The 27,953-nt window shown below is 48.6% G+C and overlaps 1 protein-coding gene across 1 annotated transcript; it reads left to right on the top strand.

Annotated features, from left to right (window-relative positions):
• Nucleotides 1-67: 67 nt before the first annotated feature.
• LOC132071283 (interferon-induced very large GTPase 1-like) lies at nt 68-26,380 on the top strand. The gene is made up of 3 exons (XM_059468784.1): nt 68-159; nt 3,080-3,268; nt 18,989-26,380. The coding sequence occupies exon 3, from the start codon at nt 18,991-18,993 to the stop codon at nt 26,278-26,280; it is 7,290 nt and encodes a 2,429-aa protein (XP_059324767.1). The 5' UTR covers nt 68-159; nt 3,080-3,268; nt 18,989-18,990; the 3' UTR covers nt 26,281-26,380.
• The last annotated feature ends 1,573 nt before the right edge of the window (nt 26,381-27,953 follow it).

Raw genomic sequence — 27,953 nt, 5'->3', positions numbered from 1 at the left:
TCACTCTCTGCAGCAGTAAAAAGCCTGATTTCCAGGAATTACTCCACTGGTATGTAACAGAGGTGGGAACCCCACACCCACCCGAGAGCCAGGGCTATAAAAACAGGGCCTGGGAATGGGCTTCTGCCAGCCTGGGAGCTACGGGGCCGGAGGGAGAAGGTAGGGCATGGGGATGGGGATGGGGATGGGGATGGGGATGAGCTGTGGGGCTGGGAGCCGGGGTCAGCCGGGAGCGGGATCTTGTTGCTCTCCCGCCTCCTGTTCCCTGTGCTTTGCCAGGGATGGGGAGATGGCAGGGCAGGAGCAGAGGGGGCTGAGGGCAGCGGGCGGGCGCTGTGCGCTCCGAGCGTGGGCTGCAGGGAGCCGCCTTTGCTGGCACCGCTTTGGGCAGCTCGGGGGAGCCGTGTGCGCTGCGGGGGCTGAGCTGGGAGGGCCCCGGGCTCAGAGCGGTGGGAGCGGAGCGGCGGGGGAAGGAGGAGGGATGCGGGGATGGAGGGGCACAGGGAAGGCTGCAGAGGCGCACAGGCTGTCCCGAGAGCCGGCAGCGGGGCTGGCCGGGCACAGATGGCGAGCGCAGCCCCTTCCCTGCCGCCAGCCCGTGCCCGGCCGGGAAACGCTCCCCGCAGGCGGGGCCGACCCTGCCCGGCCCGGGCACCCCCAGCCCCGCGGCGGGGCCGGATGGCTGCGCTCCCCTGAGGGCAGGAGCCGGGGGGATCATTCCTTTTCCTGCCCCTGCAGGGAGGGTGGGATTCTCCTCTCTTGCAGTGTAAGCATCACCACCCCGAGCGCTCTGGTCCCTGGGACAGCCCCACAAAGGCAGCAGTGTTCCCAGAGCCCCTTTCCCTGGGCCAGGGCTGCGGAAAACACTCTCGGGGGGCTGTTCCTGTGAAACGGGGTGCAGGCATTCCCATGGCAGGTCCTGGTACCAGCCTTGCCGCTTCCCTCCTGTGCTTCCAAGGAGGAACTCGGTCCCGAGTTATGCCCTGAATATGCTCAGTGTCTCTCTGCGAGCACTGACACAGTCGCATGGGGCTTTTCCCTATTCCTGCAGCACTGGGAAGCCGTGCAGGGACTGCCAAGGGTGCCTGGGGGCAGGTTCGGGGTGTGGCTGGGCTGGAGTTGATGCTGTCCAGGGCAGCCTCTGGCTCCTGAGCCTGAACCAGCGCTGGCAGTGCTCCAGTGGGAGAGAATGTGGGAGAGGAGAGGGCTGGGACAAATGGCTCAAGAGGACAAGCTCCAGCTGTGACCCTGAGCCAGCAGAGCTGTCCTGCACTGAGGCTCTCCTGCCCAGGGAGCAGCTGGACATGTGCCCACAGAAATCAATTGGTGTCTGAAATTCTCCTGTGCTCTGCAAGCACACCCAGCTTTCCTCTGCTGCTGAACTGCCCTTATCTCGAGCCAGAGGCTTTTCCTGTTTGTGCTGTCCCCATCCTGTCCCCATCATGCTGGTGGGAGCACAGGAGCTGCTGGGGGGGCTCAGTGCCTGCTGGGATCCGAGCCCAGCGCTGCTTCTCCCCCTCTCCTGGGCCCTGAGCTTCCCCCCAGCAGCAGCTGCGTGATGTGGGTAGGGGTGGGACAGGGCCCTGCTGCCCCACTGGCAGTGCTGTTCCCCTGGCTCTGCCCCCTCCTCACCTTGTCTGCTGCCCCCAGAGCACAGATGTTCCCACACAGCCTCTCACCCATCATCACCCTCACGCCCTTCTCCTCAGGGCTGCTCTCAATTCAGTCTCTTCCCAGCTTGTGTCTGGGCCTGGAATTGCCCAGACCCAGGGGCAGCACCTGCACTTGGCCTTGGTGACCTTCAGGGGCTTTGCTCTGTCCCACCTCTCCAGCATGTCCAGCTTCCTTCTGGTGGGGGAACATGGATGTAGGTTGCAGGTGAAACCCTGCTCTGGTCACCTCCCCAGAAGAGCCCTGAGGAGTCTTTGCTGCCTGGGGAGTTGATAGGGGAGGAGAAATATAGGGCATACCTCAGCTGGGTTTCAGGGTATCCCCGGCTGGCTGCCTCTAGTCCAAAAGTGCTGTCCTGTGTAGTAAACCCCTCAGGTTTAGCCAGGGCCCCTTGGAGAATAGAATGCTGACACAGCGGCAAAGAAGTTTCCTGTCTCCAGGGACATCCGCCTTGTACCTTATCCCTATAGCCATGTAAGGCAATATGTTGTTAACCCTACTATTGGTCACTTATGATCACTCTAACACCTTTGCCATTGGTCAGGATTGGATCCGGGCCAAGGGTATAAAAGTAGCATACTGTATCCCTACTAACTTGGAAGAAGAAGAGCTGAGACCCTTCACAGACCCTCCAATAAAGCCAAACTCGTGGAACAGCTGGCGTCTTCTGCTTCTCCTCTCTCTACTGTCTGCTGGAGCCTTAGGCTAAGGGAAAAGCTACCTAGCAAGCAAAGCTGAAATCATAAGAGCTGCCTAATCACTAAGAGCTGAATATTCCCTGCTTGCTAGGGCTGTCCCGCGGCCTTGGTCTGAGAGCGAGCTGGCTTCTGGCACCCAGTCCCCTTGGGGACTGAGCTCTGGAGCTGTAACACCTTGCATAGGATAAGACCAAGCAAGGCTCATTTAGTCCTGTTCAGCACAGCCTGACTGAGCTCCCAGGCAGCTCCCAGCCGCAGGCAACCTTAGGAAGCAGTTCACCTCTTTAGTGAATTGTAGCTCTTTGCTTGCTAAATTCCTTTGGCAGACGCAGGGAGAGGAGGAGGTTGTATGAGGTTCCACAGAGATGTCCTTTATTGTTGTCTTCTGCAAAGGTTCTTGGTGACAATACTTCTGTCAAACTGGGCAAAAGTAGGTCTTTATATAGAGTACAGGAGTTTTATAAATTGTCCAGTTGTAAGGGTCAAAGGTCAAGTAACCCATAAACTTACAGAGAGACAAGTAAGCGTCCGGAGGCAGAAGAGGGGCTTCTAAGGTCCAGTCATCATGACTCGGCATTTCTTAGGCTGCTGAACGCCATGGAGGCATTGCAGTCCCTGTGCCTGCTACAGAGAAGGGTTGGCTTCCAGTGCTCCCTGGAATGAATCCTCCGTGGGTTGCTTTCTCCTGACTGTCTGCTCTATTCCTTTAGGACTTTGGGCTTGTCATTCCTGGTGTTCTTTCTCCTGCGTTCTCAAGGGCTTCTCATCTTCTTCTCCACACCCACCGTGTACCCCAGGCCTGCCCCTGGTGCTGTGCTGTGCCCCCTGAGCTTGGGCCCTCAGCTGCTGGTGTCTGCTGGGAAGCCAAGGCTGGGAGCAACAGGAGCATCTGCTGTGAGGTGGGTGAGGGGAATCAGAGCCCACAGCCCTTGCACGCATTGCCCAAATCTGCACTGTAATAGACAGGGCCAGGATACCAGCTCCTTTAAAAAGGCCTTTATTAAAAACAGCCCTGTATGGGGAACCTGAGCGGTTGTGCACACCACACCACACCACTGAGGAGGAGGAGTGCAGCTTTGTCTATTGGCAGAGCTGGAGCTTCCGTACTCATAGGAGTCCTTCGGAAGACAAAGTTGGCTCGTAGGTTAGGGGTGTCATCTAGTCATCTAAACTGAGTGCTATTAAACTTATGGTGATAGGATGTAATCCAGCTCTGGTCAATGCTGGGTGATTTCTGTCGTTCTTTCGGGTTAAAATCATAATTTATGTGCTGGTTTGATGTTTTTGAGAGGGTCCATATAGTACCAGCAGCCCCTCATTAAATTCAGTCCGGGTGTGAGTCCTTCTGGGAGCAGGTGAAGGGCTTCCCTATGGAAAGGGATACAAATACAGGGTAAGATAGTAACACTTAACAGTGGCAACCAAAGGCAAATCCCAGAACTCTAACATTCAATATTCAACAACAGACCAACACTTCAAATTAAGACCCTATCAACTTCATCAACATCAACTAGCAGTTTCCACTCTGAAAAAGAGCTCCCATTGTCAGGGTTTCATTTCTCACATGCATGGACTTCCTAGGGAAAGTGACGCAACCACTGGAGTCTTTAGCTAGCTCTTTTAGAACACCAGCAGCCATGCCAAGGTGTCTGGAACAACTCACCGGATGAATTCACCAGGAGCTGAACTTTAGAGCTGTGGCTCTACAGAGGGATTAGCTGTTCCAGTGTCAGGGAGAAAAGTAAAGGAGTTGACAGATGCTCTCTGCCTGATAGTGCAGAAAGTCTTTAATCCAGAGATTCAGAAGTAAAAGAGAAGGAGCAAAGATCTGCAGTGGTTTATATACAGGCCAAAACTGGTGGGCAGATACAAACAGCCAGCCAGTGGGATAACCATAGAGGAGGAGTAAGTGGAGTGGTTTATAGAGGCAGTTCCAATGAGAGCAAAGGGGAGGAGAAAAGGGTGTGGTTTACATCGGGGTAGATACAATTTCGGGAGATACCAACTTGGAACAACATAGGGATGGCTTTGGAAGCAACCATTATCATAGAATCCTGATTACAAAAATGAAAATTGGGTTAACTCAAACACTAACTGCAGCAGAAAAGCTGCCCCTGAAGGCTCTGGAAGGGTGCAGGAGTCCAGTCCAAGCCCCTGGGTCAGTCCCTGTACTGGTGACAGTTTTGTGACCTTTGTGGGACTGTGACACGTGCTGTTTGTGTGTCTGAGATGTGACACATGACAGACCTCCATTGTTCATCAGCCAAACAGCCTGTTTTATTGTTCAGGGCTGGCTTTTATAAGAAGTTCAAAGCTCCCTGCTTGAAACAGCCCTTGGTCTAATCTCCATGCCACCTAGACTCTGAACCAGTCAAATGGCGGTACTTGAGGAGACTTGTTATTTGTTGAAACCTCTGTCAGTCAGTCTGGAGGCTGGTTTATGGAACTGGGCTGGGTTTCTTATTTAAAACTTGATTAAAATGCCATACAAATCAACTTGTACTGCAACAGGACAGAAGCTGAATGCTCAGAAGAATTTTTTGCAGGGAATAAATCTCTCATCCAGTACATCCAAGTGAACTGAGACTGGGACAATCTTCAGAGTTGTGTGACAGTGCCCGTAATACCCCCAAAGGTTTAAGGGCAGGTGCCCAGCTGAAGGTTCGCAGGCACTTTTCCTCCTGTCACCAGAGATTTTGAACTTGGTGCTTCTGTGGTGGCTGAAGCCAAGACTGCCACCAATGGGCACCTGCCTGATGAGACCCTCTGTGCTAACGAGCAGAAGATCACAGAGGGCACCTCTCTGAGTTGGCTCGCAGCATCTTCAGTCTCCCCTGAAGGGCCACCAGGATGTCCCAGGCACAGCTGTGGGCAGGGACAAGGTGGATTTTCCCCCTGCACTGGGGTGGGCCCCTGAGTGTGCCAGGAAGCAGCTCCTGGGAAGAGGCCAGAGAGGGGCGAGGGAGGGGCTGCACTAACAGCTGGAGCAGGAGCAAAGCTCAGAGCCCGTGGGGGGAGTGTGTCTGGGGAGTGTGGTGTGCCTTTGCGGGGGGAGTGTGTTGATCTGTGGAAACAAACAACTCCACAACTTTTGTGGAAGTTGTGAAACTGGTAGGTTCATTACAGGGCTGGACGCATGTGGGAATCATTCCCCTAAAATGACATGAGTACCTCTGGGAACTCCAGATCCCCTTTTATCTCCCTCTCAAATACATACGAATGCAATTTCACAATAGGTTCATACATATTCATTCCACTGATTTCACATGGTACTTGCCTCGAATTCTTTGGCTAAAGCAGTTCCTCCAAACACAGGCTCTTTAAGAGAACAGGCAGTCAGACTAAACTGCAAGCTACAGACTTGACTTAAAGATGTACATTTCACCTAAATCAAAATGGATTTCTACTCTGGAAAATTTCCGCTCTTTCTCATTTCCCCCTTTCCTACAAGGAAAAAGTAAATTCTTTTACTTCATGCAAATTCCTATGACAATAAGTGGGCCTTAGTGCTTTACCTTGTACATTTGATAAGGAGATGTCACGATCCATCCTTACGGATGGGTTGCATGATGGTTCGTGGATTAGATCTCAGGGTGCAAAAAATCAACACGGCACAAGAGGGTTTGCAGTGATAATCAAAACAAATGCATCTTTATTGAATAACCACTGCAAATTGGGGAGGAATTGGGGAAAAAAGGAAAAATAAGGAAAAGAGGGAGGAAGAGAAAAAGGAAGGTATATCATTACCAAACATAGAACGGCGAAGCCCTTCGATGTTCAACTGATGTAGTTCACCACGTCATGTCCAGGGAGATCTCAGGAGTGCAGTTCATCTGAAATCTTATTATACTCTTTTTTGGTGGGGGAAGGGGATGAATCTTGAAAGCAAATCAAAGGTAGTCTATTGTATCTTTGCGGGGAAAGAATGGTGTTTAAGAAGGGTACACACAGTCCATGTTCTCAGCAGTGGGCAAGAACCATTGTCTTCTTGGTCCACTGCTCACGCCTGCAACATCCATCTTGCTTTGGTCAGCTTGGCTCGCCCCACACACCTCCCGTGGGTTGGGGGTTTCAGTCCCAGTCCTTGGAAAGAGTAGGGGGAGACCTTTTCACATAGGGATTTCATGTCTTGGTTTTCGATGGAGAGTCTTCTTACATTTCAGTCTGTCTGTCATGGTGGTTGCAAACGAGTGAGAGGGGTCTTCTGTGGGGGACCACCCAAAACTCAGGAGAGGTTCAGCCAGGCTCTGAGGTGGGACAACTTCCAAGGCTATTGTAGCAAAAAGGGCAAGGTGGCCCCTTCTCCTTTTCATTGGGTTCAGTGTAGCCTACAGCAAACACACCTGTGAACAATAGCTTAGCAATGTGCTCAGGTCTTGGGGCCTTTGGCATGTAACTTTCTTCAACAGGGCTAGAGATTTCTATCGGGTTAAAGGGTAGATATAGGTCCAATTGTGTCAGGAACCCACGCATTACCAAGGAAACCATGGACCGCTGTAACAACGTCCAGATATGGACAACGTTGGAACCAGACCAGTGAAGAGATTTTTGCTTTTATTTCCAGCACATCAGTCTCAAGAAATACAATGGAGACATGATGTTAACAGCTGACTGATCCACACAAAATGTCCCCCAAGGGTGGGGTGATACAGAAAGACATAAAATCATCTCAGTCTAGATTTCAGCCAATCATACATAGAAAAACACATATTGACAAGCGTTCTATCTAATCTTATAAAACACACGTAATGGTAGTTAAAACAAAGACTGGTTCATAAGAGACAAAGAACAGAGCTCTATTCATGCTAACCTTCTAAAGATATACATTAAATAACCTTGTTGCCATCCTAAAGCCAATTCTACAGAGGCCTATTGTTATTTGTCACGTATGCTCTACTGCTTGGGAAACTTTTCTGCTTGCTTGGGAAACTTTTCTGCTGTATCTGCAATGCTAACAGAACTTCAGTCTGAGGCCTACATACTTTTTTTAACCATTTCCTAAAAATCCTCTAACTTTATGGATTCCAACCATTTCAGATTGGGGTCTTTTTCTTCAGTGGTCCCCAATGACGATCAAGAGGCAGATGAGAAGAACTTCAAACAGTCTCACAGGAGGTTAACACAGCTACTCGCTGTAGTATTTTCCAATTCCAAATTAACAATATAAAGGATAACCCTAAACTTACTCCAACTAATATTAAAAAAACTACAATGGGATGACACAACTTATTAAAGTTTCCATTTGCAGTTGGTGACCACCCAAAGATTACATCCAACCAGTGATGATCTGCACTTTGTTTTATTCTTTGCAGAATTCTGGTTATTTCTTTTGTATCATGTTGGACAGTAATTAGGATTTTCTCTCCGCTTTTTTGGATTTTCTTCAAGATTTCCAGTAGGCCTTGGTGTTTAATTAATTGTTTTAGCAATGTGAGGTCCATTCCAATAGGAGTAGGTGATAGTCTGTGATACATTGTATAACTGGTTTTAATCAACTGGTGAGATGTCACTGGGGCCATGTACGAATAATCACACTTGATAATCTTAACAAAATTACAAATACAAAAATTAGAATGATTTCTACTAGACAAAATAACATCGTTGTTATAAATTTTTACAGCAGCACAAGCAGTTCTCAAGCACACACAGCCTTTTCCAGTGTATATGAGCACAGTTTTCTGGTCAGTGACTGGATGAACTTGGAAGTGGCAAATACTCTGTTCACCATCGAAACACACATCCTGAGCATTAATAGTATTGCTTTCACAAATGAATCCCATCTGTTCTCTAGTAATGCAGGATTCTTAGTTACTGTTTGCCACTTTTCATTCACCTTTTGTGCCCACACTCTATGTTCTGAAGGGTAGAGCACTGTTTTTTCATGGTTTAATCCTAGTGCAATGATGGAGTGGATAACGTAAACACTGGCATTAGGTATGGTAAGCACAAAGACAGTGGCCACATTAGAAGCAGAATCATAGGTGAAATTTACCATAGTCCACCAGGATTGAAACTTCCTTTCAAAATCAATCACATTATCCCAGACAATTTTCTTAATTTCATTTGGAAAATTACCTTCACCCCCTTCCCATATGATCAGAGCTGCTGTTGCTTGCATCCATAACTGTGCTTGTATACAACTGAAAACTAAAGACACGTTATCTTGAACTGCAGTAAGTGCTTCTTCTATTAACTTGTGGTCTTGGTCCCTGGCCTTTTCCCACTTTGGCAGTACTTTTGTAATCTGCCGCTGGCTAGTTCCTAATGCCAATAGAGATGACTGTAAAGGCTGATTCAATTTTGGTAGGCCACCTGTTGAAGTGGCCAGCTTATTCATCAATATTTTTGAATCATTTCCATTTAAAACTCTCAATCGTGTCCCTAATATCCCAGTTAGATCCTTTCTTATTCTGCTCCTGAGGTATACTTGTCTTTGTAACCATGTTGTCCAGTTCTCAAAGGATGTTGTTAGGAAAGAGGAGCAGGCTGGTTGGATTTCTGACATGTTAATTTGCATTAGCAACTCAACAAGTTTGAGAGACCATTCTCGATTGAACAACATTTGTTGTTCACCCATATTCCTTACTACGTATGGGCCTATTTCATACACTTCAGGTTCAAGTTTGGGTTGGGTCTGAACTGCTTGAGTACTGGTGTGAGTTGTATAAGCTGTATATATTGTAAAAAGTATAGTATCTATTTTAAATTTAAATGAAAACCCGATAGCATCATGAGCCCAAAGGCAAGTCACTTCTACAGGCTGTATTAAGGTGAAATTACACCAACAGTCTGATTCGCTTGGGCTATCACAAACTTCCTGGTGCTTGTAGACAGGTTGAGACACTAAACAGCATCTGATCTCTCATGAGCCTTCTCATTGACTACCCAGCACACTACCTTGATTTCTTCTCCTCTGATCCCTTGAAGTGTCCACAGTTCCCGTTCCAGCCAGACCTGGTCCTCATATACCTGATCCCCATGAATTTCTACAGTGGATAGGTTTAAATCTTTTATCTCAGAAAGTTCTCCCATGGATCCAGTATACTGATAAAAAGCCTGGGACCAAAGCTATTCAGCACTGCTTTGGATAGAGGTACTCTCTAATTCTAAGACTCCAGTTATAATTATATACAAAACAATTCTGTAAATGAAATTACAAACTACTCCCAGCTGCAATATACTCATTTTGCCTGAGTAAGTTTTAGTCTCAGTTCATTGTCTCCTGATGTCACTCTCTAAGGGGCTTCTCGGGCCTTCTTCACTCGAGAGTGATGAATCCAGGCATTCTGCTCCTTGATCTTGATTGCGGTGAAGGTGGTGAGGGGCACCCGGAATGGTCCATCCCACTGTGGTTCCAAAATTTTTCTGTAAGAGACTTAGCATATACATAATCCCCAGGCTGTATGTTATGTACTGGTCCATCTAGCTCCCTTCTCCGAGTTCCAGTCACATGTTTTCCATTTTCTCTGAGCTGTCTACTTAAAGCCACCATATAGGTATTGTGGCTGGAACTCTGAAAGCAGTATTGTTTACTCTGGTCACTTCTCAAGCCTTGGCAGTTCTGGAGGGGAACACTTCTGGCCACCCTTAAAATGTATTTGTCAATACTCATAAATACTGACAACCCCCCTTTCCATGGGAATTCTGAAAAGTCAATTTGCCACTGCTGTCCGGTTCCATGACCCTTCCCAATCTGACCTAGTTTTGGTCTGAGGGTATTTTTGGGGTTAGTCTGGAGGCAAGGATCTCACTGTCAGTTTATCTGAGTAATAGTGGCATATAAATTCCTGTCAATGATTCTTTCAATCAGATATGTGTTCTAGAAAGCCTGTGGAAACTACTGCTTAAAAGTCAACACTTCATTTCAATGCACTCTGTAACACTGGCAGTCTTGGTCATTCTGGGAAAGGAGCCACACTTTATAAAAGCTTTTAAGTAGTTAGGCCCCAGTGTGTTTTCTGGTGCTCCTCCTTACTAGTGACCATGCAAATGGAAAGGGATTACCAGCTCCCTTTCAATGGTACGTGGTTGTATGTCCCTTTTGATTAGTATTATTATATTCTGGCTTACCTTCAAGGGAAATCTGCCCATAATTACCTCACCTTTTGCTGCTTTCTTTGCCTTTCCATCCGCCAGCTCATTTCCTTCCTCCAATTCTGAGCTCACTCTGTGGTGTGCCTTAATATGCATAATCGCTACCTTTTCAGGCAGCTGAACTGCTTCCAGCAGCCGGATTATCTCTTGTACAGGTTTGATGTTCTTTCTCTGTGAGGTTAGCAGTCCCCTCTCTTTCCAGATGGCTCCATGTGCATGTACGACTCCGAATGCATACCTCGAGTCTATGTAGATGTTTATTCTGTTTCCTTTTGCCATTTCCAAGGCACAGGTGAGGGCAATTATCTCAGACTTCTGCACAGATGTACCTGTTGGTAAGGGTCTAGAATCGATTACCTCTCTGCAGGTGGTTACTGCATACCCAGCATGTCGCTTTCTGTTGGCAACGTAGCTCCTTCCATCAGTGAACCAGGTCTCTGCATCATGCAAAGGAGTGTCCTTTTAGTCTGGGCGGCTGGAGTAGGTAGCTTCAATGGTCTCTAGGCAATCGTGGTGTACCGCTTCTCCTTGATTTCCAATGAGAAAAGAAGCTGGGTTGACAATATTAGTCACCACTATCTCTACATCATCTTGCTCTACCATGATGGCCTGGTATTTCAGAAACTTCTGTGGTAAAAGTCAGTGGCCACCCTTTACTTCCAGTACTGCGGACACTGTGTGGGATACCAGTACAGTCATTTTCTGTCTGAGGGTAAACTTGCGTGCCTCTTGAATATTCAGCACAACTGCTGCTACCGCTCTGAGGCAACCTGGCCATCCCTTGGTTGTTGCATCTAGTTGCTCGGAGAAGTAAGCAACTGCCCTCCCATATGGACCCAAGTCCTGAGCCAGTATTCCCAGGGCAATTCCCTGTCTTTCATGGGAAAATAGAAAGAATGGTTTACTTACATCTGGAAGTCCCAAAGCTGGAGCTGACATGAGAGCACTCTTTAGCTGGTGAAAGGCCCCTGTGGCTTCTTTTGCCCACTGGAGATCTCTGTTTCCATCAGCAATAAGAGCATAGAGGGGTCTGACAAGCAGTCCATAATTATAAACCCACAGCCGGCACCAGCCTGCCATGCCTAAGAAGGTTTGGAGTTCCTTTATTGTCTGGGGTTTTGGAGTTTGGCATATGGCTTCCTTGCGAGCCTGCCCTAAAGTCCATTGCCTAGCACTCACCTGGTACCCCAGGTAGATTACTTTCTCTTTCACTGCCTGTGCCTTTTCTTTGATACTCTGTGTCCTTGGAGTCCTAGGAAATTCAAAAGGCTTACTGTCCAGGCCACACATGCTTCTCTCATCGAGTGGCCACTAGAAGATCATCCACATACTGCAAAAGCCTTCCTTCCTCCTGTGGAGCTTCCCAGGACTCCAGATCTTTTGCAAGTTGTTCCCCAAACAGAGTGGGGGAATTTTTGAAGACTTGGGGCAATCTCGACCATGTGAGCTGGGTTTTGCACCCACTTTTAGGGCTTTCCCATTCAAATGCAAAAATTTTCTGGCTGGCTTCATGGATGGGGAGGCAAAAGAAGGCATCTTTTAGGTCTAAATCAGTAAACCAGGTTAGTGCAGGTGTTAGACAAGTTTATAAAGTATATGGATTGGCTACCACCGGATACAAATCTTCTGTTACTTTATTGACAGCCCTCAAATTCTGTACTATCCGGTATGACCCATCAGATTTCTGAACAGGTAAAATGGGAGTAATGAAATCAGATTGGCATTCTTTCAGTAACCCTAACCGCAGAAAATTTTCAATTATTGGGCTGATTCCTTCCCTGTCTTCTTTCTTTAGGGGGTACTGCTTAATTCCCACTGGTTGTGTCCCTTCCTTGAGTTTAATTACTGTAGGGGAGGTGTTTTTTGCCGTCCCTGGTACATCAGAGATCCACAACCTGGGAAATACTTGACTTAGTATCTCTTCATCAATTTCCTCCTCGATTTCAGTAGCTGTTAAGGTTAAACTTAATACCTCTATGCACTTTTTGTCATTCACCTCCAGAGTAACCTCTCCGTTTTTGAATGTAATGGCTGCTTGTAACTGTTCCAATAAATCTCTGCCTGAAAGTGCCTTTGGTGAATTGGGCATGTACAAGAATTTATGAATACCCCATTTTTTTCCCAAATTATACCTCAAAGGTTTGCAAAAATATGCCCTTTCAGACTGGCCAGTTGCCCCCTGCACTACAACATAATCATTTTCCACAGGTACTAAGCTTTATTTAAAAGTGAATATGTAGCCCCTGTATTACCAAAAATCCCCCCCTTTTCCCTTCTTCCCCCAGCCTCATTGTTATAACCAGTGGATCCGCTGGGGCAGAATCCCCCGGTCCTCCTCAGTTGTTTTGTACGTGTGCAGCCATTTGTTGGTCATCCCTTCTCCGTTCTAGGCATTGATCTTTCCAGTGACCAATTCTTTTGCAGATTGCACACTGCTTCCTGCCAAGCCGAGGTGGTCCTTGTCTGGGTGGTCCCTGGTTGCGTTTTCTTTGCCTTTTCTCCTGTACCACTGCCACCAACTTTTTCATTCCTTGTTTATATCCTTCTTCCTGGTTACTGAATGCCCTCCAGGCCTCCTCTACCAAGACTTTGAGATTTCCCCCTTCTGGTCCCCGGATTTTCTGAAGTTTACGTCAAATATCTCCAGCAGACTGCCCCAAAAATGAATTAACTAGTTGATTCATCCCTATCTCAGACCCCGGATCTAATGATGTATGATGATGCATAGCATTCCTTAAACGCTCTAGAAACTCAGATGGAGTCTCAGAAGGCCCCTGCTTAAGTGAATCTAAGGCAGACCAATTTATGGTTTTTGGAACATCTCTTTCCATCCCTGTTTCTATCCACTCTTGATACTCTGCTATTTCTTTACCCCTGCTGATACATTAGGATCCCATTCTGGGTCTTGTAGGGGGAAATATTCTTTTACATCTAGCTGCTTGCTCTTGCAGTAATCCTCTGCCAAAGTCCCTGCTGTCTTTAAGATCAGCTGTTTTTCCGTTTCAGTGAAAGCATCCAGTAGTAACTGGATGCCAGCCCAATCTGAACTGTGTTGCTTGATAACATATCGTAGATATTTGGCAGTAACTATCGGATCGATACGATAATTCCTAGCAATCCTTTCCCATGCCTCTAAATCAAGAGTGGTAAATGGCACTTTAATCATTAATCTCCCTCCTTCTGGTCCCATTGCCTCTCGTAGAGGGGCCTGTAACACTGCTTGCCTCCCAGTTCTAGATGCAACTGGACTGTCGGGGGGCGGGTAGATTCTAGTGGATGTGCCTTCCCAGCCTGAGTCCTCCTCCTTTTTGGGGAAGTCCCTTTCCTCTTCATCCTAATCCTCAACGTCCCTCCTCCTAGGAGGAGCTTTCATCCACTCAAATGTCTCTTGTTCTTGCTCCTCAGAATAATAAACCTTGTCTGATCTCATACACTGTTGTCCTATACTGCATGCTGAATAGCAACAGTTGATTTGCCCTCTCTTTGCCTTGTTTTCCTTTTCAAGGGCTAAGACCAGTGGATCTGAAGGTGGTCTGAGCTCACAGTCCTTTTGCCATTCTTGGTTATTTCTTAAAACAAAAAACATATCAGCATACGAAGCCTCATCCCATTTACCTTCCCATCTTAAAAACAGCATTAACTGCAGTAAAGTATTATAATCTTAAGTTCCAGTGGGCGGCCACTTCTCTCCGTCCTCTAACCTGTACAATGTCCACCAGCATGTGCAATATGGGATTAGATCCTTTTTATTCTCAGAGGCCCCCTACTGGTGACTTCTTTCCGGTGGGCCAAGATGCACCCCAAGGGGCTAGCCCGAGGAACTTCCTTGCTCTGGTTAGTTCCCATTATCTCCTTCTCCTTGCGCTATCTCACTTCCACCCAAACCTCTCTTCACAGAACTTCACAGTCGTTTCCGAATCTTCCTCCCACACACAGCTCCAGGTGGCAGGTATCAGATGTGATTTCTCACAGACAAGCTTTAAGATCTTAGGTTCTGAATCATCTTGATCAGGAAACTTTAATTTACACTCGGGACATGTGCCCTGTCACTTATTAGAACAGCAATACCAGCGTCTCTCACAAACTCCACACTGCAATAATACCCATGCAGCGTGCCAGCCTCTTGATGCACCAAAGGCTCTCAGGATTTGCCTGCAAAGGCAGGCTATTCCATTTATTACAGGGAACTCTAAATCCTCTATGGCAGGTTTTTCCCAGTCCAGACTTACTGTTGTACCAGCTGAAGTCCAGTAAAGCCCCTCTAAATGAACTCGTTCGTCTCCTCTATCTATCCAATAATTCACAGGATTCACAAACTCCCAGGGGTCGAGTCCAAACCACCGGGGCAAAGGAACCCCTTGGGTTCATCTAGCCACAGTAGGAGTGTGCACAGTCCACACCACAATTCACCACCTTTACTCAATGAACGTCCTCACCCACGCTCCTCCACTAATTGCTCTACTCTGCCAGGCACTCCCTGCGCCCACAGCCTGCCCCACCAGCGCCTCAGGCCTCACTTGGCCCCTTCAGTTGCGGGTAGAAACCACCCCGCACTGTAGATATACTCTCTTTTGTACACCATGCACTTTCACAATTACAAATGCATTAACCATACAATGATACAGTGTCCGGACACCACCACCGGACACACATACACACACACATGTTAACTTGATCCACCCCCAGAGTCACTAGTGGTCCACTCTACCAGACAGTGAACCCCTGTCTCCAGTTTAACTGCTCTATTGGCTGCAACCACGGGCCAAGCACTCAGATGTCTCTGAGTGACTTACTCAGCCATCCTATCTCTCTTTTCCCCCGGGGGTCCCTCAATACATACCGTATCCTCCGCATGCCAGCAGGTCCTTGTCTGTCTCTGCAGGAGGCAAGCTGAGACGAGCGGAGCTCTCCAGGAAAATCCCGGGGCGTGCCTAGGAGTCCATCTGTTCTCCCCTGCCTCTGCAGAGACAGAGACAGTTCCTTCTGGCTGGCTTCGCCAGAATGTTTTGCGGAGATAGCCAAAACCTCCACAACTTTGTGAAAGTTGTAAAGCCGGTATGTTTATTACAGCGCCAGGCACATGTGGAGATTACTCTCCTTAAAAGACATGCGTACCTCTGGGAACTTCAGGTTCCTTTTTATCCCCCTCTCAAATACATATACATAGAATTTCACAATAGGTTCATACATATTCATTTTTACAAATTTCACATGACATTTTCTTTATCAGAAAGAACTCCTAGGTCAGGTTGACCTGCTTTCACAGCAGTCTCTCTGTCTCTCTTTATCACCCTCTGTCTCTCCCCCCCTTATCTCTGTCCTTCACTGAATCAGTTTCCCTGAGCCTAGGCTTTGCAGTCAGGCTACATAGCTATGTTTTCTAACCACAGACTCAAAGATGTACATTTCACCTAAATCAAAATGGATTTCTACTCTGGAGAATTTCTACTCTGTCTCAACGATCCTCTCTATGAATGAGAGTCATGATGGATCGTTTTGCTGATGTCAGAGTGCAAAAAACCAACACGGAAAGGGGATTGCAGTATCAGTCAAAACGAATGCACCTTTATTGAATGACCACAGCTAATGTGTTGCAGGAATTGGGTGAAAAGGAAAAGAACAGGGAAAGAAAGGGAGAAAAAGAAAGTGAGTGAAGCTACCAAACATTGAAAAACAAAGTCCTCAAAGTCCAGTTGATGGAGTTTGCCTAGTCACGTAGGGGGAGATCTTGAAGTCCTGGTCAACTCAAGGTTTTATTATGGTCCATTACTGAGGGCAGAACAAGTCTTGAAGTCACTGAGGGAGAACAGATACAGTAAAGAATATGTCTATTGAAATTACTGAGGGGAAAGAAGGCATTGGAGATAGGTACAGACATTCCATGTTCTCAGCAGGATAAATCAGTATCGGCAGTGAGCGGGACCCATTGTTTCAGGACTGGTTTCTAGGGGAAACCAGTCTGGGCCCAGTGAACACACCCACAGGCAAACATCTCACTTTTTTCAGGTTGGCTCCCCCACATACCTCCCCCATGGGGTTTCAGTCTCAGTCCTTGGGAGGGGGGAGCTTTTCCATATAGGGGTTTCATGTCTCAGTCCTTGAGAGAGAGGCTTCTCCCACCTCAGTCCATCCATCACAGTGGCTGTGAAGCAGATGAAGGGTCTTCCTTGGGGACCACCAATGGTGACCCCAGAAAAGTCCAACCAGTCCAAGAGGTGGGGGAATTCCTGGGCTATTGTTGTGAAGCAGGTGCAAGCACGTAGGGCGAGCTACCCCTCCTCTTTTCACCAGGCTCAGTGTTCCACAGCAGCAAACACACCCGCAAACAAGAGCTTGGCAAACCAGCAGGGTTGTCAGGATGGTGAGCAACCATCTCAAACAAGTCCAGAATTCCGACTAGGGTCTTTTCGGTGGTCCCAGTTTCTGTCCTTTCATGACGATCCTGAGGCTGATGAGAGAAACTTTGGACAGAGACTTACAAGTCCATAGTGACTGTGACCCATGACTGTCTTGTGCTTCAGGGATTTTTCAATAAAAGTTGACCAGGAGAGATGGACCTGTACTGGTTTAAAAGACAGGTGTCTGTCAAGGAAGGTGGGAACATTCCTGTAATAGAGAATATGACTGCCTTCTCTCCATTTTATTGTAACTTTGAAATTATGGGGCTTTTAGGCAAAGATACAGGGAAAGGAATAACAGGTATTTACTAGAGTATGTGTGTGTATATATATACATATACATATATATATATATATATATACTAAGAGAAACAAAGAGCAGCAGCAATAAACAAACAACCAAAAGCAGAAACCCAATCCCAGCCTTGTCTCACCTGTCAGGCACCGCCCCTGCAGTGCAGTTCCGGGCACAGCCAGCAGGGGCATTGCTGGCTACCGGCCGGGCCGTGTGGGTGCGATGATTACCCCGCGGCTGCAGGGGGCACTATGGCACAAGCTAGGCCGCCTTTCTGCTGGCAATGGCGGCTCTGGCGACAGGGGACAGGAGAGTTGGCTTCCCCTGGAGAGCCCACAGGGAGCAGCTGCTCTCAATGGCACTGCACACCTGGGGTGGCGAATCGAAGTGTAGCAAAAAACCCCAAAGCAGTAGGGGCTGGCTGGTGATCCCTCCTTTGCACAGCCTAACAGTGATGTCTGGGCCTAAGGTTGGGCTTGTTGGGGCTGGGGGTGCTCCCAGGTCCCAAGCAGCAGAGGAGCAGAGAAGCAAGATGGCAAGCCCTGGTCGCAGTGTTGAAACAAGATAAAAGGAAGAGGGGAAAGAAAGGAAAAAAACATAGGGCAACTAGATCTCAGGTCAGACCCACTGTATTGCATGTCCCCTGTGTTGATCACCCCTGCTGGAAGGAAGAGCAGCCCCTGGTCTCCAACCCCACACAGAAACCTGGGCCACCCTTCATGCATTGTGATACTCCTGAATCAGAGGGGGGACAGTAAAATCTCCAGACACAAACCAAATTAAAAACCAAACTGGCTATGGGATAAGAACAAACCCCCAGACAGGACCCGAGCACCTTCCAGAGCCGTTTCCCTGGGGCCCTCTGTAACTTGCCCCGGAGCAGCCTGAAGTCTGCTCCCCTCAAGGCCAGGATTGAAGGTTTGCTGGCACTTTTCCTCCTGCAACTAGAGATTTTAAGCTCAGTGGCTCTGTGGTGGCTGAAGCCAAGACTAAATCAAATGAGCACTTGGCTGACAAGATCATCTGTGCTAATGAGCAGCAGATCACAGAGGGCACCTCTCTGAGTCTGCTCCCAGCATCTCCAATCTCTCCTGAAGGGCCACCAGGATGTTCCAGCCACAGCTGTGAGCGGGGACAAGGTGGATTTTCCCCTGCACTGGGGTGGGCCCCTGAGGGTGCCAGGAAGCAGCTCCTGGGAAGAGGCCAGAGAGGGGCGAGGGAGGGGCTGCGCTGGCAGCTGGAGCAGGAGCACAGCTCAGAGCCCCTGGGGGGCATGAGGGGAGTGTGTCTGGGGAGTGTGGGGTGCCATGGGGGGAGTGTGTGAGCGCTGCCTCCGGGTGCTGGGAGCAGCAGGCTGGGCCAGGGAGCGAGCAGGGCAGCCGTGGGTTGGGCAGAGGGTGCAGGATGCAGGCAGGGCTGTTGGATGGGCAGAAGGGCTGTGCCAGTGCTCCAGGGAGCCAGGAATGGCCCCGGCTGTCTGCACTTGTGGATGGAGGAGTTGTGCTGGGAGGATGTGGGTGATGGTGAAGGCAGCACCTTGTCCAGGGTAGGTTGTGTGGCTGGGTGAGTCTGTGTGCGTCTGTGTTTGTGTCTCTGTGTGTCATTGCTGTCTCTGGGATACACACTCAGCTTCAGGGTTGATCCTGCAAACAGGAAAGCAACAGGCACATCCAGGGTGATGGGAAGGAGACCCTGGCTCCTGTGCCACCCGAGGCAGGGATGCAGCAGCCAGGTGGGAGCAATCCCCAGGGCTGCTGCTGCTGCACAGCCTCTGCCAGGAGCCTGGGGCCTCTGACAACACCTTAGGGAATGTCTCTTTTCTTCCTCCACAGCCATGGCTTTGCAGGAGGACACACAGGAGGAGGATGCAAAGACACAGCTCTTGGCAGAGGCATTTGAGAAGGAAGGACTGGATGCTGGATACTGGCTGCCCAAAGCTTCACAGATCCTGGGAATCAAGTACAAAGAAGCCCTGGAACATCTGGAATATAAAGATTACCTCAGGCTGGAGTGTGAGGTACAGCACCCCTGGGAGAAAAAGGCACTCCAGAAACTCTTGAACATAAGAGATGACAAAACGTGCGAGGAGATGCAAAAGCATAACTCAGAGAAGACAAAGCAGAGACAAGATGAGGCCAAACAAGCTCTTAAAGATCTGACAGAAATGCTCAACAGCCACAGCCAGGATGCTCTGAGGGAGAAAGCAGAGACTCTGTGGCGAGCCATGGAGATTCCCAAAGAGTTCTGGCCACCATCAGAGAAACCCTTGGCAGATGTGCTGGAGAGCATCCAGCAGCAGCTGGAGCAGCAGGAGCTGTCAGCAGGCAGTGGGAAGAACATCCCTGACACAGAGGTGCTGAGGCGGGCATCAGGGGGACTGGCCCTGCAGGGCATCTACAGAACCAGCAGACCTGAAGATGTGCTGGCAAAGCGAGAGCAGCTCCTCAGGGTTCCTGAGGGGTTCCAACTTGCTGGTCCAGAGCAAGGATCGCTGCTTGAGAGGAAGGAGTTCTCCTCCTCTGCAGCAGAATTCACTTTCACCAAGTCCATGGAGCAGCTGGGCTTCAGCATGAGCGTTTCTGCCAAATCCTCATTCTGGGGGATTAATCTGGGAGGGAGTGTAGATCAGAGCAGCTCCTCGCAGTCACAGGACACCCACCAGTCCCGCTCTGAGCAGAGCTACTTTTGCATCACCAAGTACCAGTACATCCCTCTGGCCTCCTGCTACTTCCAAAGGCATCAGCTTCGCCTCTCGGATGCGGCTCTGCGGGAGCTGCAAGGCATGGAGCACCTTTTGAGCTTCAGCTGCGAAGAAGACAACCCCACCTTTGTGAAGATGTGTGAGAGCTTCTTCAGCAGGTTTGGGTCCCACATAAACCAAGGTCCCCTCCACTTTGGGGGCATATTCTGGTGGAAGGCATCTACAGAAGGATTCCGAGCTGAGCAGCGGGAAGAGGTGAAGCGAGAAACATCTGAAGCACTGAACAGCTTTGTTGGGGCCAGCTGGGGTGGCTTCAGGGCCAATGTAGAAGGGACCCTGGATGTTTCCAAATCCAGCTCACAGGCTTCTGTTCTGGGGAGAGCTGGAGAGAGTTCTCATACAGTGACTCAGCTCTACGTGGTCAACACAGGGGGCCCAGCAGACACATCTTCCCTTCCTCTGTGGAAAACGGGGCTCGTGTCTGATAACACAACGTGGTGCGTTATCGACCGTGGTTTTGAGCTGATCCCAGTGTGGGACGTCATCCTGTACAATCACTGTGGGGATTTTAAGTCTGTTGGTCAGATGAGCACAGCCCTCAGGGCTGGGTACAAAGAGCTGACAAATCAGAGCTTTGGCACCATTTTTGGAGAGGAACTGGGCAGTGCAGTGCAAGAGGCCAAAAGTTTCATGGGGACTGTGAAGACCTGGGAGGTGACAGTGGATGAAAAGCTGCTCATGCTGATGGAGCTAAAAGAGGATCTGAGAGCAAAAACCAGGAACCCGAGTGTGTGGATCAATGTGTGCCTGTCAGATAAAGCCCTGCAGGACTTCCTGGTGAACACTGTGCGGAGGTGCCAGGAGTCACCTCCAGAAAACACCACCACTATCAAGGCAATGTTGAGGAGTCTCCTGAATCCTCATATCTACTCTGTCAAGGACTTCCCTGAGGCTTCATTTATTATGCAATGGGTCTTCCAGACTGAGCACCCACTTCCCAGATCTCCCAAAGTCTCTGAGCTTCAAGAGCTCATCAAAACACTGCAGCAAATGCAGGAGCACATCCATGCTGTCACCTACGCACCAAGAAGCTCTGCTTCTGATGTTCATGAAGCAAAGATAGAAGCCACCCAGACCAGCAGCCTTGCCATTTATTCCTTACTCCAGTCTCTCCAGGAACAGGCTCAGAAGGACATGGAGCTGTTGGTGCTCTTGATTGTGACCAGCACAGGATACCAGGTGGAAAGCAGCACTTTTCAGCACCTCCTTGGACACCCAGAAATTCAGTACATGGCCAAGGAAATGGAAGCGGCATGTGAGCAGTACGTGAACCTGAAGGAGCAAGATGCCAACAGAGCTGAGGCCTCCCTCCTGCTGAAAGGTCTGACTGTGACACCTGTAAGTCAAGAGCTGTCCCTTGAGCAGAAGAGGGAGCGTTTAGTTTTCATGGAAGATCACATGAAAGGCTTGTGGTCCACACGGATAAAGAATCTCCTCCAAAAGCACAGTGGAGACGAAGACTGGGAGAGGCTGGAACAGGACTTGGACTCTTTGATCAGTGGTTGCTTGGATGACAAATGGGATGAACAGAGGACGCAGAACATACTCAGAGACCTGGATGACACTCTTCCAACTCCTGAGTTCTCCAGTCAGTCCCAGTCCAAGTCAGACAGCAACAAATCCAGAGAAAATGAAACCATTTCAAACCAGGATTTCCTCCAGTTGCTCAAGCGCCTTGGACTGGAAAGTCACTATCCAAGGAAAATGGGGATGGGAGATTTCCACACCATCTGCAAGAGATGTCTGCAGGACAGCCAGCCCAGCCAGGACAAGGAACTGCCCCTATACTTCTTGCAGAAGCTGTTAACTGTGGATTCTACACTTAGGTACCTGACTTGCTGGGATGACAGCAACCCAGGCCTTGCACATGTGTCACAAACCACAGTTAAAGAGCACCAACACTCAGATGCCTTTGAACAGTTTTTTGACAAGCTGACAGAACCAGGCCCTAAACACGCAAGCACGGACAGCCATGTGCACCCTATGGACCTGCAGATGGCCATTTTCCATTGTGCCGATGACTTCCTGAGACAGACCCTGGCAACCAAGCTGGCGTTCTGCCAACTGGCGCTGCCTCTGCTGGTGCCCAACCCAAGCACTTCACACATTGAGTTCCCACTCTACGCCCTCAGCCAAATCCAAAGGAGCTGGAAAGAGGTGGAGAAGGCGGGAAAGGAGGCCCAAACAAAGAGTTACAATAACAAACTCATCTTTCAGGCACAGACACCCATCGTGTCCTTCATCCGCATTGGCAGCTCGGCCTCCTCTTCCAAGTCCCAGCTCCTCAACGCTGTGCTCAGCAAACGCAAACACGACACTTTCTTCCACCGCCACTGCAGAGGCAGCACCAGAGAGCGTTTGCTGATGGAAGGACTGGTGGAGATCGCCTGGTACTGCCCCCGTGGAAGCCCCAATGACACCTTTGAGCGCTGCGTGGCTTTCTGTAACCTGCATGGAGATGCCAGGGATCATGGAGCACAGCTGCAGTTCCTGCAGGAGATATCTGCCGTCAACGTGGCTCTCATATCTGAGTTGGAGCACATGGACAACAGAGGGAAAAAGCTTCTGCAGGGCCTGTGGCAGTCACAAAGGCCTTTGGTTTGTCTTCTCACGGAAAATGACAATGCTGCATCTGGACAAGCAAGCAAAACCATAACAATAGGGATCAAGAACAGAAACGAAGCAGAACTGATGCACGAGCTGACCAACACAATTAGAAATCTCCTGGAAGGTTCTAATCCACGTTTCAGTCTGGAGGCCTGCATGGACAAAGCTCGCCAGCTCGGATTCGTAGTGGATGCAGATCGAGCTGCGTGTGTGACAGCCAAAGCAAAGGCAAAGGAGCTGGTGGAACTTCTGAAGAAAGAGAAGCTGTCTGAGATCAAATCCCAGCTGCTGCCGCTTCAAGGAAACCTGTGGTACCAGTGGTGCCAAAAGGACAAAGAACTCACTCGCTTGCAGGAGAAGAGGAACAAGAGCATTGAGCATCATCGCAGCCAAATTGAATATGACAAGAAAGCAATAAGAAGAAAGCAACTTGAGCAAGCTTTCCCTCTCAACGCACTGATGAAATCATTCCTTGGCTTTCTCCAGGCCCAGCCAGCAGATACCAAGAAATACTTCCTGCAGTGGATGAAGGTCTTTATGGACGAGCTGTCTTGTGGTCGCCTTGAAGAACTGAGGAGAGACTATCACAAGTTATGGTCTGAAATCCTGTCAAGAAAGAAAAGCAAGAAAGAACCCAGGGTGAATGCTGAGTCTCTGAGTCATTTGAATGCCCTCTCCGATGAAATCAATGATTCATCCATTGGCCTGGAGCACCTTCTGAGAGAGGTAGGGCAGATTTATGAAGCTCTGGAATTACTGAACTGCGAGAAAGACAATTTTTACAAACTGCCAGATATTGCAGCAGAGCTGATGGTCTCAGGGTACCCCATGGAGCTGATGGATGGGGATGCTTCTTACCTGCCCTTGCGCTGGGTGGGAGCAATCTTTGACAGCTTAATTGAGAGGCTGGGGGACAAACGAGTGTTTGTGCTCTCCGTGCTCGGCATCCAGAGCACAGGCAAGTCCACCCTGCTGAATGCTATGTTTGGTCTGCAGTTCAACGTCAGCGCAGGGAGATGCACCCGCGGAGCCTTCATGCAGCTCATCCCAGTGGGCGAGGAGCTGCAGCAAGACTTGGGCTTTGATTTTGTGCTGGTGGTTGACACAGAGGGACTTCGTGCCATCGAGATGGCAAATAAACAGTCCCTGAACCATGACAACGAGCTGGCCACCTTTGTCATTGGTATTGGCAACTTGACTGTGATCAATATCTTTGGAGAAAATCCATCAGAAATGCAGGATGTTCTCCAGATCGCTGTGCAGGCTTTCCTGAGGATGAAGCAAGTCAATCTTTCCCCAAGCTGCCTCTTTGTCCACCAAAACGTGGGAGAAGCAAATGCCAAGGAGCAGAACATGGAAGGACGAAGGCGCTTGCAGGAAAAGCTGGATGAAATTACCATGATCGCTGCTCAGCAGGAATTCTGTGATGTCTCCTCTTTCAGTGATGTCATTGGCTTTGATGTGAACACCCACATTCACTACTTTGCTCACCTGTGGGAAGGAGATCCCCCAATGGCACCACCCAACCCCACCTACAGCCAGAATGTCCAGCAACTCAAGAGCAAAATCCTCCAGTCTGCCAAGAAGCAGTCTCAGCGCAGCATTTTGAGGCTCTCAAGCCTGAAAGATCGTATTGGTGACCTTTGGAATGCTTTGCTGAATGAAAACTTTGTGTTCAGCTTCAAGAATTCCCTGGAGATTGCTGTGTACAGGAGACTGGAAAGTGCCTACAGTCAGTGGACATGGAGGCTGAGGAGTCACATCTTAGATGTACAGATGAGACTGGACAACAAAATTCGGAATGGGGAGATGCAGAATGTCACCATAAAACACCTTGAAGGGCTGGTGCAAGAGACAAGTGATGCCATTGAGAAGGAAGTGGAAAAGTATTTCACGGAAGACACAGACTGTGAGACACTTGTCCAGTGGAAATCAAGCACAGAGCGGAAGCTGCAAGAACTAAAAGAGACTCTTCTTCATGAAACAAAAAAGAAATGTGAGAATCTTATTGAGCTACAGAAGGAGCAGAGGAAACTGGATGCAAGGAAGTTGGACTATGAAGATGAGCTCCTGAGAAGGAGTCGGGAGCTGGCTGTGAGTCTGAAAGGGAAGAGCCTCAGTGAGAGAGAACTGAAAGACAACTTTACTCTTGTCTGGAACCAGTGGATTGCTGAAGTCTCCCGTGCTGCCCCTCCTCTGGAACGGGTGGATATTGATGCAGAAATTGAAGATGTCCTTCTAGAGCACTTTAAGGAGCCAGGTTTCCATGCACGGATGAGGTCATTTGCTAGAGGCAGAGGGTTTTCTTTTGATCCAAAAAAACACATCATGAAGAAAAGGTATTTTGGCATAACGGTAGTTTTCTGGAGCATTTTCAATGCTGATTTGATCAAATTTGAGCAAATGACAGACAACATCATAGCGTGTGTGAGAGCAAACATTGCTAAGAAGGAAGAGGAGAAACGTGATTACAGTAGAAATTTTATTCATGAAATACTCAATGAAGTGCAGGAAGCTGTCAACTCTGTCCCAAGCAATGCAAAATATACTCTTAACAAAGAGTACAGCATGGATTTGTCTCTGTATCTGTGTACAGTGGCAGCAGAAAGGTTTAAAACTATGCACGAAGCATTCCGAAAGGCAAATGACCCAGTTGTGTACCTGAACAGCAAGAGAGAAGATTTCTTCCAATGTTTCCAGATTTCCTGCCAAGGAGCCACTTCTGTCACAACTTTTGCTGTTTTCCTTTGTGACAAGATTGAACCAGCTCTTCGCCAGGCAGTCTATGAGAGGACAGCTAAAGCCATCGCTGAGGACATGCAGAAATCCCCAGATTTCCAGGGCAGCAGAGCCAATCTGGAAGTTTGCATCCTGAGATACCTGGCAGAACAGGAAAATTTTGAGTATTTCAAGCAGTACCTTAGGTCTCCAAAAAAGTTTTTTGAGAATTATATTGAGACACTAGTTAGGAGTCACTCTTTAGATGGGAATCGGAGGCTGGGGATGTTTTTAGATTCCTCTCTCGATATTCTCTATAAAAACATCCTTTCAGCTGTTTCTTTATCAACCCAAACTGTCAAAGACAAAGAAGACAGAGAAGACAAAGTCTCTCTCTGGCTGGATGAATTTTGTAGGCAACTGACAGAGGTGATCAACTTGCCCAGAAGTGACCTGAAGGGCATTGAGCACCTGGAGGTCACAGACATTGAGTTCCTGAGCAGGGCCATGACAGAAGCTCTGAATGACCTGAGGAACAGGCTCATGAAAGAATTGGCTGGTGCTGACCTGAGCTCGTTTCCAAGGCAGCCTCACACCATCCTGGCAGAGCACTTTGCAGGGTGCTGGGCACAGTGTCCCTTTTGTGGGGCTGTCTGCACAAACACAATGCAGAATCACGATGGAGACCATCAGGTGGTCTTCCATCGCCCACAAGCTTTGATGGGAATCAAATGGTATAGAACAGACCACCTGGTCATTGATATTTGTTCCAGCCTTGTTGCAAGTGACTGCTATTTAGTACTTTCTGACAGTAAACGAATCCCCTACAAGAGATACCGGGATGCTGGACCTCCTAAGTCCACTTGGAAAATTCTTCCTGATTCATCCTTGCAGGCGTACTGGAAATGGTTTGTGTCTCATTTCAGGACACAGCTGGAAGCTCAGTACAATGGGAAGTTTCAGGGTAGAGGAGCAATCCCTGAGGCGTGGCAGAGAATTACCAAGGAGGAAGCACTGTCTGAGCTGGAGAAGCGTTAGGCCATGTCCATGGGAAGGAAGAACCACAACAGCTTTGCAGTTTAGGAAAACTTTGTACCAGTCTTTTGAAAAAAAGCAGTTACAATGATGATGCTCTCAAGTCCAGGAAAGACAATGGTATCCAATTGCTCCCAAATTTGATGAAATAAGGTGCATTACTTCACCCATCACTTAGCAACTCCTTTGTTTCATGAGGAAGGCAGAATACTCTTGCCTGTTTACCATAAACATTTCCCTCAGCTTTGTCCTAGAGACAAACCAAATCCCCTCCTTTGGACAATTGGCCTTGTGGCCAAGGCTGAGCCAAGGGCCAGGGATAGGGCAAAGGGCAGCACTCAGAGCACCCCTTGAAACAACTTCTGTGAGACAAGAAGGGACAGTGCCCCAGAGGCAGTTTTCCTGCAGCAAGGAGCTGTCCTGCTTGGAGAAAGGCCTGCGGAACCTGATGCAAGCTCTACACTGGCTGCAAGCTGGGCTGCTTGGCTTTTGGGTGTCATCCTTCCCTCCCTCATTGAAGCCTCCTGGATCAACTGAGGCTGTTATCCCAGCAGGAGCTGTTGTGCCTGCAGGCTCAGGAGAGCAGTGACACCACTGCCCCAGGCTCAGGCAGTGCTGTCACTCCCTGTCTCAGGGGTGCTGTGTCTCCATCCAGGGCAGCCGCTCCTGCTCAGGTGCCTGGGGCTGCTGCCCTTCCCTCCAGCCCTCAGCCCCAGCAGGAGCTGCTCCTGCCCTTGGCCCTTCTGCTGAGCAAAATCCTTTGGAATGGCCCATGTGGAGAATCCTGTGTGCCAGCACTTTCAGCAGCAGCCCTCGGGGCAGTGCTGGTGCTGCCCGGGCAGGCTGGTGGCACCAGAGCCGTGCTCTGGAGAAGGTGGCACCAGCTGGCTCTGCCCCAGGGAGCTGTGGGGGCTTTTGCTGTGCAGGTGCTGAAACCCTGCTGGCAATGGGAGGGCCAAGGCCTTCCTGGAGAGCTGCTGAAGGGCTGCTTCAGCCTCATACCCTGCAGGCTCTATGTGAAAAATGCATATTACATGCTTGGCTCTTTGCAAATATTAAAATGAATACTACATATGTTATGTTGGAAAATTATGTTGTATTAATCTCTTTTAAGTAGTGTGGTAAGTATAAATTTTAGGCTATAGCATAATACAAAATAGAAACTATGTGATGGATGATACTTTTCTAAGTAGCTCAAGGAATGGATAAGAGAATCAAGAAATTCTTCGCATAGAGATAACAGCAACAAGACACCAAAAACCCAATAGAAAAATTACTGCCTCCTTCTTGGGAAGAACCAGACTTTGAGCGACCAAGACGATTGATTTACAAGATGAAGAGGAGAGTTGACAATAACCAGAAAATACCCTTTGTTTGAAAATAATTTTTGCATCATGTATGAGATATATGAATATGCAATATGCTATTGCTTTTAAGGATTAATCCTTTGTTAGTAAGATGGGCTTTTGCTTGGCAGAAGGAGTAAAATGCACCCAGACATCTGTAACTCTTTGCTTTTTATTGTCTTCTATTGTCCTACTCTGATTGTCCAAATGCTTATTGCTCTAATTTGTTATTACTATTTTCATAGGTATTTCATTACTATTAAACTTTTAAAATTTTAAAACAAGTGATTGCTGGTTCTCCCACTCTGCTAATAAAGGAGTTGATTTGGA

The sequence above is a fragment of the Ammospiza nelsoni genome, chromosome 3 (genome assembly GCF_027579445.1).
Source record: "Ammospiza nelsoni isolate bAmmNel1 chromosome 3, bAmmNel1.pri, whole genome shotgun sequence".
NCBI classification, from domain to species: Eukaryota; Metazoa; Chordata; class Aves; order Passeriformes; family Passerellidae; genus Ammospiza; species Ammospiza nelsoni.
The sequence above is the reverse complement of the archived record's forward strand: the minus strand, read 5'-3'. Positions and strand labels throughout refer to the sequence as shown.

Excerpts from the sequence above, each read along its gene's own strand:
- LOC132071283 (XM_059468784.1), top strand. The coding sequence starts at position 18,991 with ATGGCTTTGCAGGAGGACACACAGGAGGAGGATGCAAAGACACAGCTC.